Consider the following 18,002-nt stretch of genomic DNA (forward strand, 5'->3'; position numbering starts at 1 on the left):
ACAGTCTCCTCCTTGCCATGTAAGAGGGACGGAGGAGCTGAGATGTCTTCTACTATCAACCACCACGCAGTGGCTGGGAGTCGGGCTTTGACTGGATTTGAATCCTGGCTCCGCCACTTCCAGCTGTATGACCTTGTGAAACTTACTGAACCTCTCTGTGACTCAGTTTCCTCACCTGTAAAATGAGGAAAATAAAAGCACCTACTTCATGGGATTATTTTGAGTTTAGATTAAAAGAGATAATCCACGTGAGCTCCTGGCACATAGCATATCCTCAGAAAATGGGAGCTGCCATCAGACTCTGTGAGTGCCTGCTGTGGCCCAGCTGTCCCCTGGAGGGTTGGGAGTGGAACAGGGCCCTCGGGAGACTGTGACACTGTGGCGTTGGGGAGGCCTCTGGCCTCCTGTCTCCCAGTTCCACCACCATCTCTCGCCTCCGTCACCAATGGACAACTCTCTCTTTTCCCACTTCCCAGAGCCCTGAGGTACCAGCTCCCCAGCCGATGGGCAGCCCAGTGACAAAGCCCTGGAGACTCAGGTCAAACTGCTGTCCCCCAGCCTGGGCCCAGCCCTTCCCACGACTCGGCCCCAGGCCTTGGGTGAGGCCCAGATGAATAACACGCAAGAATGTGCGCTGCAAATCGCCAGGCACTGCAGACAGGCAGGGGCTTCGTGCTCCCCAGGGACTGCTCCTACACCGTGGGCATGGAGGGGACAAAGAAAGAAGCCCAGTCCTGGGCTGACATCCTGCCAAGTGCCAGCCAGGCCTCGCACAAGTGGCTTAGCTGCAGTGGTAATGGTGAGCACTAAGGACCCTACCCTGCGAGCCAGCCACTTCCTAGTCTGAATTTCCTGTCTTTCCCAGGCCGGGGCTCTTGGAGAGAGAGCTGGCTATTTCCCGATCTCAGATACACCGCCGAGAGAAGTATTGTAATTTCCTAGTTGGAGAAAGGAAGTGGCACAAGGATTACAGCAATGAACAAGGAGATGGCTCAACAGAAGTATCCAGGTGTTGTAAATCGTGAGTGTGTTTTATGGCCAGAGGGTTCTACGCGGTGATTTGGAGATTTAATTTTCTCCATGTAGTTAGTTAAATACTTAACACTGAAGGCAGGAGTGGGGATGAGGTAACCAACAAAAAAGTCAAAGTGAAGCTACTGTCTTTGGGGTTCCTGTGCCCAGGGGTTGGAGGTTGGGGTGGCACAGACTGAGAATCATGTCCTCTGTGCTCTGATGAGGACACATCCACGTGCCAAGACTGCACGGCTGGCAGGCCTGGGTCTCGAGAGAAGCAAACAGCTTTTTCCTTGTGTTTCTGTGTCTGTCTTAGCAGAAAGCCAAGTTTGGGCCCCTTGAGGCAGACCCTGACCAAGTGAATTAGGGGCAGAAGGTGACAGGCCTTAGGAAAGGGCAAGGGCACTAACGTAAGGCACCATCTCAGGGACTGACAGTACCATCTCATTTAGTCCTCACACAACCTCGAGACACACACTGTTATTAATGCCCCTTTACAGACAAGGGAACTGAAGTTAAATAATTTGCTCATGGTACTCAGCTAGAAAAGTGGCTAAGCCCAGCCGAAAAAGAGGAAAATCTAAAAGATCTTAGACTATTTCTTATTCAAAAACATTTGGTGAACATGAAAAGTACCCAAGACATAACACTAAGTGAACAAAGCATGTTATAAAGCAGTATGAGTCCAGTATGATACCAACTTTAAAAAAATAGATGTGTATATAAAAAAACGCACAGAAAAGGCTGACTGCTCCAAGGGCAAGTGCAGCCAGACAGGCAGCCCATCCATTCTTTCATCCATCCATCCAGCCACCCATCCACTCACATCCATCCAGCCACCCATCCATCCACCCACCCACCCATCCACTCACATCCATCCAGCAACCCATCCATCCATCCAACCATCCACCCATTCATCCATCCATCCACCCACCCACCCATCTACCCATTCATCCATCCACCCACCCATCCATCCACCCACCCACCCATCCATCCACCCACCCATCCATCCACCCACCCACCCAGCCACCCACCCATCCATCCACCCACCCAGCCACCCACCCAGCCACACATCCACCAATCCATCTAGCCATCTGACACATCCATCCATCTGTATATCTGATCTATCCTATCTATCTGTCTGTCTGTCTGTCTATCTATCTATCTATCTAGTTGCTGGTGCCTTAAACAGTTTTGTCTGTAGCCACGGGGAGCTGCAGAAAACCATCCTCAGACTCCCACCTGAGGACTAAGGCAGGCATTAAGAGAGCTCTGCCCAGGGGCTGTAGATCAGCACCAAGTTTTTTTCCTGGTCAGCTCCCCCACATCATGGTGCCTGAACAAGTGACCCTGGCCTCCCTAGAGCCAAACCCCTCCAAACAGAGGAGCAGCAGTAAAGAAGAGTGACCATTCCTGTCACTCAACAGTCCTGTGTCGACAGGAGCCACAAAAGGCTGGGTTGGGGACTTACCGGGCGCTTGGTGAGGTCCCAGTTGTGGATGATCCTGGCCGGAATCACTGAGGCATCGTCTTGGTGGCAGATGTCACAGTAATAGAGGCCAGAGAAGGCACAGAGCTTGGGTCGTACAAACGAGAAGCCAATCTGCCGGGAGCAGCCTGAGGAGAAGGATGGAGGGAGAGTGAGTGGCGGTGGGGCCAGAGCCAGCTCCTGAATAACACAGAAGCTACTAAGACGTAAAGGGCCTGCTATTTAAGGGAAGTATGAAGATAAAAAAGGAGGATACAAAGAAAAAAACAACCATCACTTGTATTCCCACCACTTGGAAACAAGCCCACTGATTAATCTTTACCACAAAACACTGTAAAAATTATCACCATTTTTCAGCTGAAAAAACTGATGCACAGAGAGGTTAGGCAACCTGCCCAGTTACCCCATGATTCAGTAGCATAGCCGGGATTCCAATTTGGGTTGGGTTGGTTCTAGAGCCTGCATTCTCTTACACCTAACTGCTTTTGTTCAATGTTCCCACTGTTGCTCACCAACGCCAGCCTCCTCTAGGTCCACCCCTCCACTGGGGCCCAGAAATGGAAGCAACTAAGTCCTGGCCTCAGCCAGCAGGGAAGGTGCTAGGGACATGGGGCCGGCCACAGGGAGTGGGCGGGGAAGCCAGCTGGGGGCAGTGCAGTCTGGACATTGCCTGGTGCCAGCTTGAGGCCAGAGCTGCCTGACACCTCAGGACAACGGTGCAGGGCCCAGCTCCAGCGCCCCTGCTGGAAGGCCCTCCACAGTGGGGAGCAGTGGCAGTGGGAGTAGGGTGTGCCTAGGGCACAGCAAAGGCCTGGCTCAAATCCTGAGCACACGCCCTGCCTTCCACAGGGCCAGGGGAAAGAGTCCCTCTGGACTCGGGACTAGAAGGGCCAGCTTTTCTGCTTACCAGCTGCCTCATCTCAACTGCATCGAATTTTTGCAAGGTTCTATTTCAGTGTCTGTAAAATTCAGTGACCACTTGCTATTTTGTGGGGTTATTACAAAGTTTAAACAAGACAAGGTTTTGAAAGTGCCCTGCAAACTATGAATACGAGGCAGACGTTAGCGGTCGTTGCCTGCCTGCCCGCTGAGCTGTGCTTACAGGCGGAAAGGAAGCCCGAGCTCCAGCTTCAGGCTCCGCCAGCAGGCTGGCGGGTGGCAGGCCCGATGGGAGCTGCCCCCGCCAGCATTAATATCCATTGGGGGGAACCCTCCTCACAAGCCCTGGGGCCTGGCCTCCCCCCTGAGCCCAGCACCCACAGGCTGAAGGGCAAAGTGAGTGTTAGGAGCTGGCGGGAGGTGAGGGTGAACGGGGGCTTGAAGATGGTTTCTGCAGGAAGCTCTGCACTGCCTAGCTTCTCCCATCCTCCAGGGGCACCAACCGCAGACCACTTCCTTCCAGACGCCTGAAGCAGGCTTTCCCTCCAGTCCCACAGGCTCCACCCCGACAGGACGGCTCCTAAACCTCGGCTCAGCTTGCAGCCACATCTCTTGCTTTGGCACTCTGCAGCAGGGCACTCTCCTCACAGCTCACTCGCAGGGCCCAGGGTGACGGAGATGGGTGTCTGGATTGGGGAGAAGAGCTAAAAATGGAACATGGGCAGTGGAACATCATGCAGCCTTGAAACACATGGGAGTGGAGAGGCCCTGTGGGGACCTGGCTAAGAGCACAGGTCTGGGACCATCAAGGTCCTCCTTCTGGTTGTGCCCCTTACTAGCTGTGTGAACCTGGGACAAGGTACTCACCAGCCCTGTGACTCAGTTTCCTCAGCTATAAACAGAGATCCCTACAGGCCTATTGTGAGGGTTAAATAAGATAATCCAAATAAAGCATCTGGCCCAGTGCCCAGCACAGAAGAATTAGATTTGATGATAATGAGCTAGCAATGTACTGACTTAGAATAATACCCATAATGTATTATTAAGTAGAAAAACAAGTTGTAGAACAATATATATAGCTGCGCCGTCCAATATGATGGCCACGAGCCACATGTGCCCATTTAAATTTAATACATTTAAATTAAATAAAATTGAAAATTCAGTTCCTTAGTCACACTAGCTACATTTTAAGTGCCCAGTAGCAACATGTGGCTTGTAGCTACCGTACTGGACAGCAGAGATCTAGAACATTTTCATCATCACAGAAAGTTCTATCAGACAGTGCTGAGTAGTACAAGCTAATTTTTGTCACGTTAAAAAAATTGTGTGCACCTGCAAAAGCATACAAAAATATTTGGAAGGGTACCATGCTCCTGGCCCAAAAAATATGACAATGGAGTAATATGATAATGAAGGAGGTAGGGAGCTTAGCTCCCTGGTTCTCCCTGAGCAGACAGCAGCACACGGTGGAGCTGCCACCCACAGGTCCCAGCCCTCAGCAGGAGGTGGCAGGAGGGGGAAGCGATGGGGGCTCCCACAAGTGGGGGTGCTGGCCCCAGTGGGTGCTGGGGAGCAGCAGAGGTGCAGGGGAAGCCTCATTTGCTGCAACATCCCAGGGGTGGGATGGGGCACTCGTGAGAGTCAGGACGGGGTGCAGAGCCTAAACCAGGAACCCCACTGGAGGCAGAGTGAGGCTGGCAGGCTGGGGGGTGGCGGGACAGCAAGCCAGCACCTGCACAGAAGCAGCCCTGGGAGTCGAGGCCTTTCTCAGTGGGGATGGCCACCAGGTACTGCAGCAGGAAACCGTTCTCCCTCGTGGCGAACTTCAACACCTCCTGACAGTTTTCATCCAGACTGCCACCTAGTGTCACTGCCTCCTCGGCCGTCTCCAGGTAGGACGCCAGGACCTTGCGCACCAGATCCCTCCACAGGGCGGCGTCCTCGGCATTCCCGGCCTGCAGCTTCAGGACAGCCTTGGCCGTGATGATTTTGAAGAAGGATGGGCCCCCGAGGCTCGTGTCTGGCAGGATATCTCGGATGGTCTCAATTCCGTGGCTGTCAGTTAACATCTTCTCGTTGTTTCTCAGGCGGAAGCATTTCAGAGACTCCAAGGACAGGGAAAAAATATAGGGCACCCAGGTCCTGTCTGTGTACAGGTACAGAAGGGATTCTTTAATAGCGTCTGGCTCAGGAACATGGGCAGAGGACCAATCGAGCTGCGAGCCCTGGAGGGTTTCAGGCTCCGTGAGCAGGTCCGAGTGGGAGGGGAGGCCACCCTCGGGGGCCTCTGGGGGGTCCTCAGGCTGCTCTGGGTACTGGATGTTCACCCACTCGTCCTCCTGCTGGGGCCGGCACTTCTGCAGGGCCTCCCGCACCCGCTCCAGCCAGTCCTCGGCTTCATCCTGGGAGGAGGCACGCAGGGTCAGCTTCTTGCCGGAGAAGACCAGCTCGAAGCGGCCATCGCTGTGGGCCGGCCCCACAGACTCACAGCGCAGCAGGGAGCAGTTCTCCACACAGGTGCGCTCCTCGTCGCTCAGGTAGAGGCGGAACTCCAGTGGGGAGAGCTCGCAGAAGAGTTCCTTCCAGATGCCCATGGCCCCCCGCCGCTCCACGGTGCCCAGCTTCATGAGACCCCGGAACGGGTTGGACAGCCCTGGAGGCAGAAAGAGGCACTTTAGACAATGGACCTGTCCCTTTAACACCCAAGAAAACCTCTGGAGCCCGAGGTCTTGTAGTGGGTGTGGACAAGTGAGCGCCACGGGGACACAAGCCATGGGCCGGGTGGGAGCATGTTTCCAGTGCCTCCGCCCCATCCTCACCCTCAGCTGCAGACCTTGTTCCTGAATTTCACTGGGAAAATAAAAGCACTCAAAAGATGACCTCTGCCTGCCCCTCATCGCAGCCCCTCCCAGCATCTGTACCCACACGCTGACTTCCCTCCTGTCGCCGGGGCTGACCCGACTGTGCTGCTGTCCGAGGCCAACTCTCCATGTGCGGGGTCCCCCCACCGCCTACTCAAGGACAAGGACAGCTCTCCAGCAGTTCTCCCTCCCGCTCCTGTGCTGCTTTTTCTCCCTTCTTTCCCGGATGCTTCTCATCAGCACACAACACGCTGTGATTTCTCCCATCTTTAAAAATACCTCTCTTGACTCCACTCATATCTCTAATTACCACCCTGTTTCCCTGTCCCCTTTATAGAAAACCCCGCTGAGGAGTACTGGAACTGTCTCTAGTTCCTCTGCTCCCAGTCCTTCTTGAACCTGCTCCAATCAGGCTTTTGGCCCCTCATTCCACAGAAACTGCACTTGGGAAGGCCACCAGGCCTCCCCTTCTCACCAGATCCAAAGGCCAGTCCTCGGTCCCCATCTGGCCTGACCCATCAGCATCGCTGGACACAGCTGAGCCCTCCTTCCCTCCTGAAAGACCTCCCTCTCTTGGCTACTGAGACGCTGCCCTGGGTTCTCCTCCGCCATCACTGGCCACGCTTCTGTCTCCTGGGCTCGCTCCTCCTCCTCCCGCTGACCTCTCAATGTCGGAGTGCCCCAGAGCTCAGTCCTGGGGCCTCTCCTCTTCTCTATCAACACCCACTTCCTAGCTGAGCTTACACTCTCAGGGCTTCATGCCAACTCCCCAGTTTTTATCTCCAGCCTGGACCGCGCCCTTGAACTTCAGATTCAGATCTCCATCTGCTCTACGTATGTCTAATAGGCTTCTCAAACTTGACATGTCCAAAAGTGAATTCCTGACTCTCCCACTCCAGACCTGCTCTCCCCTAATGTTCCCCATCTCATAAAATGGCAAACTTCATTCTTCCAGGAGCTTGGGCTAAAACCTGAGAGTTATCTTTGATTTTCTTTCTTTCACACCCCACATCCAATCCATCAGCAAATCCTGTTGACATTTCCAGAATCTTCCCCTTCTCACCACCTCCACCACTACATTACGAGTTCAATCCACCGTCACCCCTCGCCTGGGTTACAGCCAACGGCCTTCTAACTGGTCTCTCCTCTAGCAGTCCTTCAGCGTAGGAGCCAAGATGACGCAACCATTTAAAAGAAAAATCAGATCATGTCCCTGTGCCGGAAACCCTGCAAAGGCTGCTATCTCCCTCAGAGCAAAAGCCACCGTCCTTTCTGTGGCCCATGAGGCCCTCCATCACTCTGACTTCATCTCTAACCACCTCCTTCCCATCTCCTCTGCTCCAGCCACTCTGGTCTTTACTGTTCCTCGGACATGCCAAGTATGTTCCCATCGCAAGTCTCTGCATTTGTTCTCCCCACCTGAAACACAAAGATCAGCCCATGCCTTCCTCCCTCCCTCCACATTTCCTCCAATGTCACCTTATTTGCGAGGGCTTCCTTGGCCATCCTACAGGATGGCTTCCCTGGCACACCCCACCCTGGCATGCCCTGATTTACTGTTCTCCGTAGCAATTACTGTCACCTGCCCATGCTATACGTTTACGTGCTAATTTTCTTATTTCCTCTCTCACGCTAGACTATGTCCCATGAAGACAGCGACTTTGCTTTGCTTCCTGCTGTGTCCCTAGCACCTAAAACAGTGCCTGGCACATCACAGATGCTCCATAAGTATTTGCTGAATGAGTGGGTGAGTGAGTGTGTGCCTATGTACCACACACTGCTCAATGCTCCCTGATCCCCAGGGGGTCTGCTACCAACCAGGGGGTCTAAAGGACACACAATTCCCTCTCTCCCAGCCTGGACTAGCCCTGGAGATCTCGAACCATTGTATAGGATCTTCCTACCCTCAGGGAGCCTGATGGCCTAGGCACGAAGCACACCTTTCCCTGCATGGTTACAACCATCACATGGGCTGACAGACAGAAAAACCTAAAAGAAGCCAGCATGGAGACCAGGGCTCCACCTGTACTCCCCAAGCTAGGGCCCCAGGAACCTGGCCAGAATTCTCTGCTGACTCACTGCAAACAGAAAACGAGAAGAGAAAGGGACTGAGTCTAGGGCACACTTTGCTTGTTTTTTTGTTTGAAAGAGGGAACTCATTTATGAGGGTACAGGTTGTGGTTATTTCATGCTTTCTGGAATTTCACGGGGTGGAGATCAAGCTGTTCATTGTGAACAGCACACAGAGGAGACTGAGCCATCAGCAGATCTGATAAACCCCACCAGAGCTGTTAAATCAGCATCTCAGATGAAGGCCTTGGGAAGGAGCAGTTGAAACACCTGGGCCTTCAAGAGGCGGGGTTTTCTCTGGGCTACACATAGAATCAAGAGTTCTGTATGATCTTAAGATTTAGAGGGTAGTTTCAGGGAACATATTTTCCATTTTAATATACGAAACAGTATTTCTGCACTCTGTAGGCAGTTTAGAGCATTATTTTATTAAGATTTTATGAGAAAATACTTTTCCCGAAATGCTTTCCGGAATTACTCGGCAAGGGTGCTCCTTATTTATTACATTTTGGGATGAGGTTTTTCCTGTGAGAAGTCACCACCTAACTGGTAACGGAAAACAGAATTTCAGAGCCACTTTCTGCAAGGCTCTGTGCCCGCACGGTGAGGCCGCCGGGCCCCTCAGCCACCTACCCATCTGGCGGCGGTGCACCACCCTGAAGTTCTTGTGCTCCTGCGCCGCGGCCGCCTGGTTTCTCCTGCTTCCTGGGGAAGGCACACAAGCTTCGTCTAAGGCCCCCATGGAGCAGGTTTTTCTTGGTCCTTGAGAAAAATGCCTGAGGAGACCAGGCCTTGACTCCGGAGACCCTGCGGCAGAGGCTGCGGAGCGATCTGAAGGAGTCTCGGCGGCTCGTTCCGGGGAAGGCCGGTAGAAGTCATCTTCTGAGATCCAGCTCTTGTTTTTAGGTTGGGAAAGAAGAAAAGACATAGGTTGTTTTTTAAAAACATCTTTATTGAGGCAAGATTCACATACCATAAAACTAACCCATTTAAAGTGTACAATTCAATAGTCACAGAGTTGTGCAACCTTCACCACAGTCTAAGTTTAGAACATTTCATTACTCCATAAAGAAACCCTGCACGTGTTAGCAGTCACTTGCTGATTTCCCCTCAACCACTCCAGTGCTAGGCAGCCAATAACCAACTTTCTGTTTCCACAGATTTGCCCATTTTGGACATTTCATATAAATGGAATCTTATAATGTGTGGTCTTTTGTAACTGGCTTCTTTCCCTCAGCATATTTTCAAGGTTCGTCCATGTTGTAACATGCGTTAGTACTCCATTCCTTTTTATTACCAAATAATATCCCAATGTATGGCTGTACCACATTTTGTTTATCCACTCATCAGGTGATGGACATTTGGGTTGTTTCCACTTTTTGGCACTCATGAATAATGCTGCTGTGAACATTCGTGTACAAGTTTTTTTTTTTTGAGGAAGATCAGCCCTGAGCTAACATCTGTGCTAATCCTCCTCTTTTTGCTGAGGAAGACCTGCTCTGAGCTAACATCTATTGCCCATCCTCCTCCCTTTTTTTTCCCTTTTTTCTCCCCAAAGCCCCAGTAGATAGTTGTATGTCATAGTTGCACATCCTTCTAGTTGCTGTATGTGGGACGTGGCCTCAGCATGGCCGGAGAAGCGGTGTGTCGGTGCGCGCCCGGGATCCCAACCGGAGCCGCCTGTAGCGGAGCGCGAGCACTTAACCGCTCGCTAAGCCACGGGGCCGGCCCCGTGTACAAGTTTTTGTGTGGACATGTGTTTTCTATTCTCTTGGGTACACACCTAGGAGTGGAATTGATAGGTCATATGGTAATGATGTCTAACTTTTTGAGGAACTTCCAAACTGTTTTCCCAAGTGGCTGCACCATTTTGCCTTCCCACCAGCCACATGTGAGGGTTCCAATTTCTCCACATCCCTTCCAACATAGGAAATAGGGTTGTTGCAGATGTAATTAGTTAAGATGAGGTCATACTGGGGTAGGGTGGGCCCTTCAACCAAAGTGACTGGTGTCCTTATAAGAGGAGACAAGACACACGCAGAGAGGAGAATGACAAGTGAAGACAGAGACACAGAAGGAGAACGCCATTGATGATGGAGGGAGGGACTGGAGTGATGTGCCTACAAACCAATGAATGCCAAGGATTGCTGGCAATACCAGAAGCTAAGAGAAAGGCATGGAACAGATTCTTCCTCAGAATCTCCAGAAGGAACCAACCCTGCCAACATCTGGATTTTGGACTTCTAGCCTCTGGGACTATCAGGGAATACATTTCTATTGTTTTACATCATCCAGCTTACGTTACAGAAGCCCTAGGAAATGAATTTGTAGGCGTTCTTTATATATTCTGGATACTAGGTCCTTACCAGATACAGGATTTGCAAATAATTTCTCCAATTCTGTGGGCCCTCTTTTCACTTTCTTGATGGTGCTCTTTGAGGCACAAAAGTTTTTAATTTTGACTCAGTCCAATTTATTTTTTCTTTTGTCTCTGTGCTTTTTGGTGTTGTATCTAAGAAACCATTGCCTACGTCAAGGTCACAAAGGTGTACTCCTATGTTTTCTGCTAAGAGCTTTATAGTTTTAGCTCTTACATTTAGCTCTATGATCTATTTTGAGTTAATTTTTGTGTATGGAGGGAGGACGGGGTCCACCTTTATTCTTTTGCATGTGGATTTCCAGTTGTCCCAGCACTGTTTGTTGAAAGGATGTAGTTTTTTGGCCCTGCTTGGGGGTCTGAGACGAGGGAAGCAGGAGTGACAGGACCCAGAGGCCTCAGTGCTGCCTCTGCCTCGGCTCCCACTTCTGAGCAGGCCCCTAAGGCCCCAGGCAGCCAGGCCCTGCCCCTTCCCTTCCCTGGCTGTCTCTCCGAGTCTGAAGCTGCTCACCGGCTGCAGGAAGTGGGGCCAGGTCTGGGCTCAGGGGGCTTGTGGGCATGGAATCTAGCTCCTCTTTTTCACTATTTCAAGTGCTCCCTGCCTTTCTGTGTTCAAGTGTGAAAGAGCAGAGGCAAGGAAGCTGACTGGGCTGCCTTAAGTGGCTGTCTACACAGAGGAAATGAGTCACACGGCCGGGGGGGAACAGCCCAACTGTTTTGTTAAGTGCCAACAACCTCACCTTGACATTGCTATTTCCAACCCCTAAATCAAGCTGCCCTCCTTGCTCCTGTAGACAGGGCAGGGGAGCAGGGCTGGGGCTGCCCCAGGATTGGACAGTTGAATCCATTCAGATGCTCTAAGACTCTTTAAGCCAAGAGTAGAGTTCTGAGTCAGGAGCTCACAGAGCTGGGCCTCCAGGGCTTCCTCCAAAAACCCTCAGAACTGGCAGGTGCTTCCTTCTGCCAGTGACAGGACTATGTGTCAATCAGTGTGGCTACTGGGGACCATTTACAACACGGGATTCTGAACAAAGTCTGCCTAGGTCGTGGAGACTGTGGGGAACTCCTTGATGAAAATGGGCAGGAGGAGCATCCCCGAGGTTGTGCAGGCAGCCCCACGGAGCCTGGCACACACACCTGGGATCCTGTGACCACCCAGCCCCTGCTAATAGCCCTAACGGGAGAGACCGCTATCTCTTGAGATTCAGCTCCAGGGTCATCCCTCACCTCTTCGTGGAAGCCTTCCTTACTATTCCCTAGCCTACACCTCTCCCACCCCTACGCTGGGTTAGGGACCCCTCCTGGCCTCCAACGGCATTATGTGCTTATCCTCATCCTTGCAACTACAAGGCTGTTTGGAATGGTCATTTTTCTTTGTGCTTGGCACAGAGTTATAAAAGATGAGGGAATAAATCTTGACTATACAAATGTCTTTAATGTAAAATAACAAGGGTGGGGCAAGGGAACTGGAAGGAAGGAGACAAATGTGAATTTTGAGACAATGTATAGGTTCACTGGCAAGGGCTTCTCTCTCCATAGAAGAGGGGGAGACTACCCGAAAATGTTCAGACATGGCCCACTGACCACAGATCAGCCACCAGGAAATGAGACTCCAGGGAAAACCTTTTGTTCTCTTAAGCCATAGAGAAAAACAATGGGAACACTGTGTCCCTGGAGCTTCTGTACACAGTCCCGGACTGAGCTGCAGGCTGTGCCCCCCAACAGGGGCCCCAGTCATAAAGCGGGGGGGGGGGGGCACCCACCACGGTTTCCCTTTTCCCTCCCCTTTCCTCCCACCTTCCTACCTCCTGCTCACCCAGGGCCCCACATCTGGCCAGTTCCCTGCCCCTTTAACAGTGGGGGAAAATCACCACTGACCAAGGATCTAAGCCAGAGCAGCACCTGCCACAAGGAACCCAAGACAGAGGAATGCCACTGAGTTACTAAAGGTTTCAGGGCACTGGAGACAATTGATAATCCCAGAGAGGAGTCTGGCTTAGGAGTGAGATGCCAGGTCTCTGGACGCTTTCAGAAAAGCACTTTTTGTCCAGTCTGTCCTCATTATGTCAGGCAGAGAGACTGCCTGCACCCCTACCTGGGGGAGGGACCACATGCCATGGCAGGCGGTCCATGAGGGCAGTAATTAGGGCCAAGTCTTAGAATTCAGACCATCCTCTGGGAGTTAAACTGAGAACCCAACCCACAACCCCCTAGATCCCACAAGCACAAAGTACCCCCCTAGCTCCCTCACTCCCTGCACCCTTCCTTCTCAGCACTCATCACAAGTGTAATTATGTGGATAATTAATTGTCTAATCTGGTGTCTGTCCCCAAAGAGCAGGGCCCTTGTCTGTGCTGTTCCATCACTGTACCAAGCACGGTTTGGCCCATAGCAGGGCCTGTAAATGGAATGAATTAAAAAAATTTTTTTTCAAAGAAAGACTAAATGGCTCTCAGAGTTATAAAACTTGACAGTGATCCCTGCCCTCCCCCACCAAAGTGTCAAATAAACAGCAGTGACTAAGTGATGGTGCAAGCATAGAAAGATGAGAACCACAGAGGCAGCAGGCAGGGCAGAGCCCCACCCCATCCAAAGGCAGGGCAGCCACCAGACCCGTGCAAGCATGCAGGCCTCCCAGCGGTGCTGTGACTATCTACCGAGTGGAGGAATGAATGGATCCACAACCCCCTGTGGAGACAGACTCAGGAAGGGGCGAACCTCCGAGGCTCTCACGCTGGACTCAGCACCAGGTTTGATTCCCACCTCTCCAAGCAACCCTCCAGCAAACAGACTCCCCTGAGGCCTGCAAGGAGGCGGAGCCTGCCCTGGTCAGACCAACCTGCCAGCTCTGTGCACTTGATGGAGTGCTTCTCTGTGTCAACTTACAGGCTGGCATCTCGAGAGTCTCTGGAGAGCTCGAGTACTATTAACTGATGCCTACTCTCTCCCAGGTACAGTGCTGAGAGCTGACATTACAGAAGTGAACAGACGTGGTCTTTAAATATCATGGAGCTAATATTCTAGTCCAGAAGACAGAAAATAAGCAAGCAGACGAATAGATAATATAATTTCATATAACGATGAATGTTATAGACAAAGTAGAGCAGGCAAATGGGACAGAGAGTCACTGGGGATGGTGCTCTTGAGAAGGGGGGTCAGGGACGGTTGAGACAACAGGGAGGAGAGGCAGTGAGTCGGGAAAGGGTCCAGGCAGAGGAAACAGCAAGTGGAAAAGCTTGGGCCGGAAGGAGGCTGCTTTGTCGGGACTGCAAGGAGGCCAGAGGGTCAAAACTTGGCGAGCGGAGGAGACTTGCTGATGAGTTAAGCCGCCTGTCCCATCAGCTCTGGGACCCTGGCAAGATGGGATGTCTGGGCCTGCAGAGCAGAAGCCAGACGCCGGACAGGGATGAACTCAACACGGTCCCCACCACTCTGTGGAATCCGGCTGGGGCACACAGCCACCATGCCTCGGGGACATCCCTCTTCCTCCACCTCTCCCTGGGGGTGGCAGAGCCTTTCTTCCTCAACCTTCGCCATGTGTTGGCAGTTGTCTGGTTACAGCCTTCAGGGTCCCGTGACACTCTGGGCCCTGAAGCAATCTTCAAGATAGTAGAAATGGAGAGCCTGGCCCTCACTTACACAGTTACATGATTCATACAGTCATATTCAACAAATGGTGCTAGTCCATCAGATATCCATACGGAAAAACATAAACCTTGACTCCTACCTCATACCATATACAAAAATTAATCCCAGATGGATCATAAACCTAATTACAAAGGTAAAATATTCAAGCTTCTAGAAGCTTTAGGGGTTTTCATAGCCTTTACAGCCTCGGGGTAGACAAAGATCTTTAAAATAGACACAAAACACGTTAGCTATAAACAGAAAGATTGATAAGTTGAAGACCATTAAAATCAAAAACTTCTGTTCAACAAAAGATACCATTAAGAGATTTAAAAGGAACATCATAAAAATAATAAAAGGTACATCATAGACTAGAAGAAGACATTTGCTATATATAACTATATACATATTTGTCTAATAAAAGACATATCCATAATATATAAAGAGCCCTTACAAATCAATAAGGAAAATACCCACAACTCAATTTAAGAATGAGACAATGACTTAGACACTTCCAAAAGAGGACCAAATGACCAATAAGCACAAGAAAAGGTATCAATATCATTAGTCATCAGGCAAATGCAAATTAAAACCACAGTGAGATACCACTACACACCTACTAGAGTAGCTAAAATTAAAAAGATCGATGACACCACTGGCTAGGATAAAGAGTAGTGAAAATGCTCCTATAGTGCTAACGTGAGTATAAGTTAGTACGAGCACTGTTAGAAAACTGTTTGGCAGTATCCACTAAAGCTGAACATATGTCTACCAATGACCTAGAAGTTCCATCCCTAGGTGTATACCCACAGAAATGAGTACACAGGTTCACCAAAGGCAAGTATGAGAATGTTCACGGCAGCTTTCTTCATAACAGCCAAAACCTGGGAACAACCCAAATGTCTGTTAGCAGGAGAATGGATAAATATATTGTGATATTCTCACCATGGAATACTGTAGAACAATGGAAAAGAACAAACTATAGCCTCGTGTTGTATGTACAGATGAATCTCACAGACATAATGTTCAAAGAAAGAAGCAAAAGAGTACATATTGTATGATTCCATTTATATGAAGTTCAACAACAGGAAAAATGGATCTACGGTGCCAGAAGTCACCATGGGGGTTTCCTCTGGAGGGGAATAATGACTGCGAGAAGGCATGAGGGAGCCTTCTGGGGCTGGAAATGTTCTACTTTTTGATCTGGATGCTGGTTACAGAATGCACATCATATATAATTACTCATTGAGGTATACCTTGAGGATCTGGGTACTTTAAATACAGCATTCCTTAAAAATTTTTAAAAGCTGGAAACAGTCTTCTCAACAAATGGTGCTGATATGACTGTATATCTATATGCAAAAGAATGAAGTTGGACTTCATCCTTATACCATAAACAAAAATTAACTCAAAAGGGATCACAGATCTAAATGTAAGAAATAAAACTATAAAATTTTTAGAAGAACACATAGGAGTAAATCTTCATGACCTTGGATTAGGAAATGCATACTTAGATACAACACCAAAAGCACAAATGACAAAAGAAAAAAATAGATATGTTAGACTACATCAAAACTTAAAACTTTTATGCTACAAATGATACCATCAAGAAAGCGAAAACAACTCATAGAATGGGATAAAATATTTACAAATCACATATCTAACAAGGATCTAGAATCCAGAATATATAAAGAACTATTATAACTCAATAATAAAAAGACAAATAATCCAATTTAAAAAGGGCAAAGGTTCTGAATAGACATTTCTCCAAAGAAGATACACAAATCTCCAATAAGCACGTGAAAAGATGCTCAACATCATTAGCCATCAAGGAAATGCAAATCAAAACCATAATGAGATACCACTTCTCACCCACTAGGATAGCAATAACAATAATAATTTTAAAAAAGACAATAAGAAGTATTGGTAAGGATATAGGGGAATACACCACTGGTAGGAATATAAAATGGGGCAGCTGCTTTGGAAAACAGTTTGGCAGTTCTTCAAAAGGGTAAATATAGTTATGATATGATCTAAAAATTCTACTCCTAAGAATGCATCCAAGAGAATTAAAAACATATATCCACACAAAAACTTGTATATGAATATTCATAGCAGCATTATTCATAATAGCCAAAAAGTAGATACATAGAATCTACAAAGGAATATTACTCAGCAATAAAAAGGAATGAAGGTCAGATTCATGCTCCAACATGGATGAATCTTAAAAGCATTATGTTAATTGAAAGAAGCCAGTCACAAAAGGTTACATATCATACGATTCCATTTATGTGAAATGTTCAAAATAACAAATCTATCGACAAAGTAGGTTAGTGGTTGCCAGGGGTTGAGGGGAGAAAGGTAGGAGGAGGAGAGAGGGATGGGGACTGACTGCTAACGGGTAAGGGGTTTCTTTTAAGGAGGATGAAAATGTTTTAAAATTAGATTGTGGTGATGGTTGCACAACCCTGTTACTATAAAAAAAAATTGAATTATATACTTTAATTAGGTGAATTGTATGGTATGTGAATTATAGCTCAATAAAGCTGTTAAAAAAAGAGGGTGTAGGGCTGGCCCTGTGGCTTAGTGGTTAAGTGCACGCACTCCGCTACTGGCGGCCTGGGTTCGGATCCCGGGCGCGCACCGAGGCACCGCTTCTCCGGCCATGCTGAGGCCGTGTCCCACATACAGCAACTAGAAGGACGTGCAACTATGACGTACAACTATCTACTGGGGCTTTGGGGGGAAAAAAAAGGAGGAGGATTGGCAATAGATGTTAGCTCAGAGCCGGTCTTCCTCAGCAAAAAGAGGAGGATTAGCATGGATGTTAGCTCAGGGCTGATCTTCCTCACAACAAAAAAAATAAATAAAAAAGAGGATGTATGTGTCTCTTCTAGTCTATTTCATGGCCCTGGCCTCATCCTGAGTTATAGGATCTGAAAGCTACAGGCCAAAGGAGAAGCATGCATAGATGGAGCTGAAAAAGCAAGACTGGATCCCAATATAAGCCCCAGACCGCAGCTGGGATAAACTCTGGGATAAACACACGTGCATACAAATTCCTACCCCTGCTTTTCATGACACAAGAGCAAACGTGAAACAGCACAAGAGCTTGGGTTCACAGCTTTGACTGCTGCTTCTCCAGGCCAACAGTTCTCAAGCCTCTCCACCCATGGCTCTCTCTAGGACATTCCCAGGGCTGGCTTCTCTCGGGTTATCAACAAACTGGATTAGCTTATTCTAGAACAGCACTGTCCAACAGAAATACAACACGAGCCACATGTCATTTAAAATGTTCCAGTAGCCACATTTAAAAAATGTAAACAGAAACGTAAAATTAATTTGAATATTTTATTTAACCCAATATATCTAAAATATTTTCATTTTAACATGCAATCAATAAAAAATTATTAATGAGATTTTACTTTTTTTTCATACTAAGCCTTCAAAACCCAGTGTTTATTTATTTTACTTTATTTTTTTTGGTGAGGAAGATCAGCCCTGCGCTAACATCTATTGCCACTCCTCCTCTTTTTGCTGAGGAAGATTGGCCCTGGGCTAACATCTGTGCCCATCTTCCTCTACTTTATACGTGGGACGCCTGCCACAGCATGGCTCGATGAGCAGTGCATAGGTTTGTGCCCAGGATCCGAACCTGCGAACCCTGGGTTGCCGAAGTGGAGCG

At 49.1% G+C, this 18,002-nt stretch overlaps 1 protein-coding gene across 2 annotated transcripts in view; it reads right to left on the reverse strand.

Moving 5' to 3' along the window:
• The window catches only part of PLEKHM1 (pleckstrin homology and RUN domain containing M1), a 44,235-nt gene that overhangs the window by 6,423 nt on the left and 19,810 nt on the right, over nucleotides 1–18,002 (reverse strand). For both annotated transcript variants that reach the window (XM_058561248.1, XM_058561249.1), the window contains 3 exons: nucleotides 8,947–9,208; nucleotides 5,115–6,035; nucleotides 2,486–2,631 (listed from right to left, as the gene is read on the reverse strand). In XM_058561248.1, the coding sequence (XP_058417231.1) occupies nucleotides 2,486–2,631; nucleotides 5,115–6,035; nucleotides 8,947–9,208 (1,329 nt within the window). The remainder of the gene's footprint in view (nucleotides 1–2,485; nucleotides 2,632–5,114; nucleotides 6,036–8,946; nucleotides 9,209–18,002) is intronic.

The sequence above is a fragment of the Diceros bicornis genome, chromosome 18 (genome assembly GCF_020826845.1).
Source record: "Diceros bicornis minor isolate mBicDic1 chromosome 18, mDicBic1.mat.cur, whole genome shotgun sequence".
Classification (NCBI taxonomy): domain Eukaryota; kingdom Metazoa; phylum Chordata; class Mammalia; order Perissodactyla; family Rhinocerotidae; genus Diceros; species Diceros bicornis.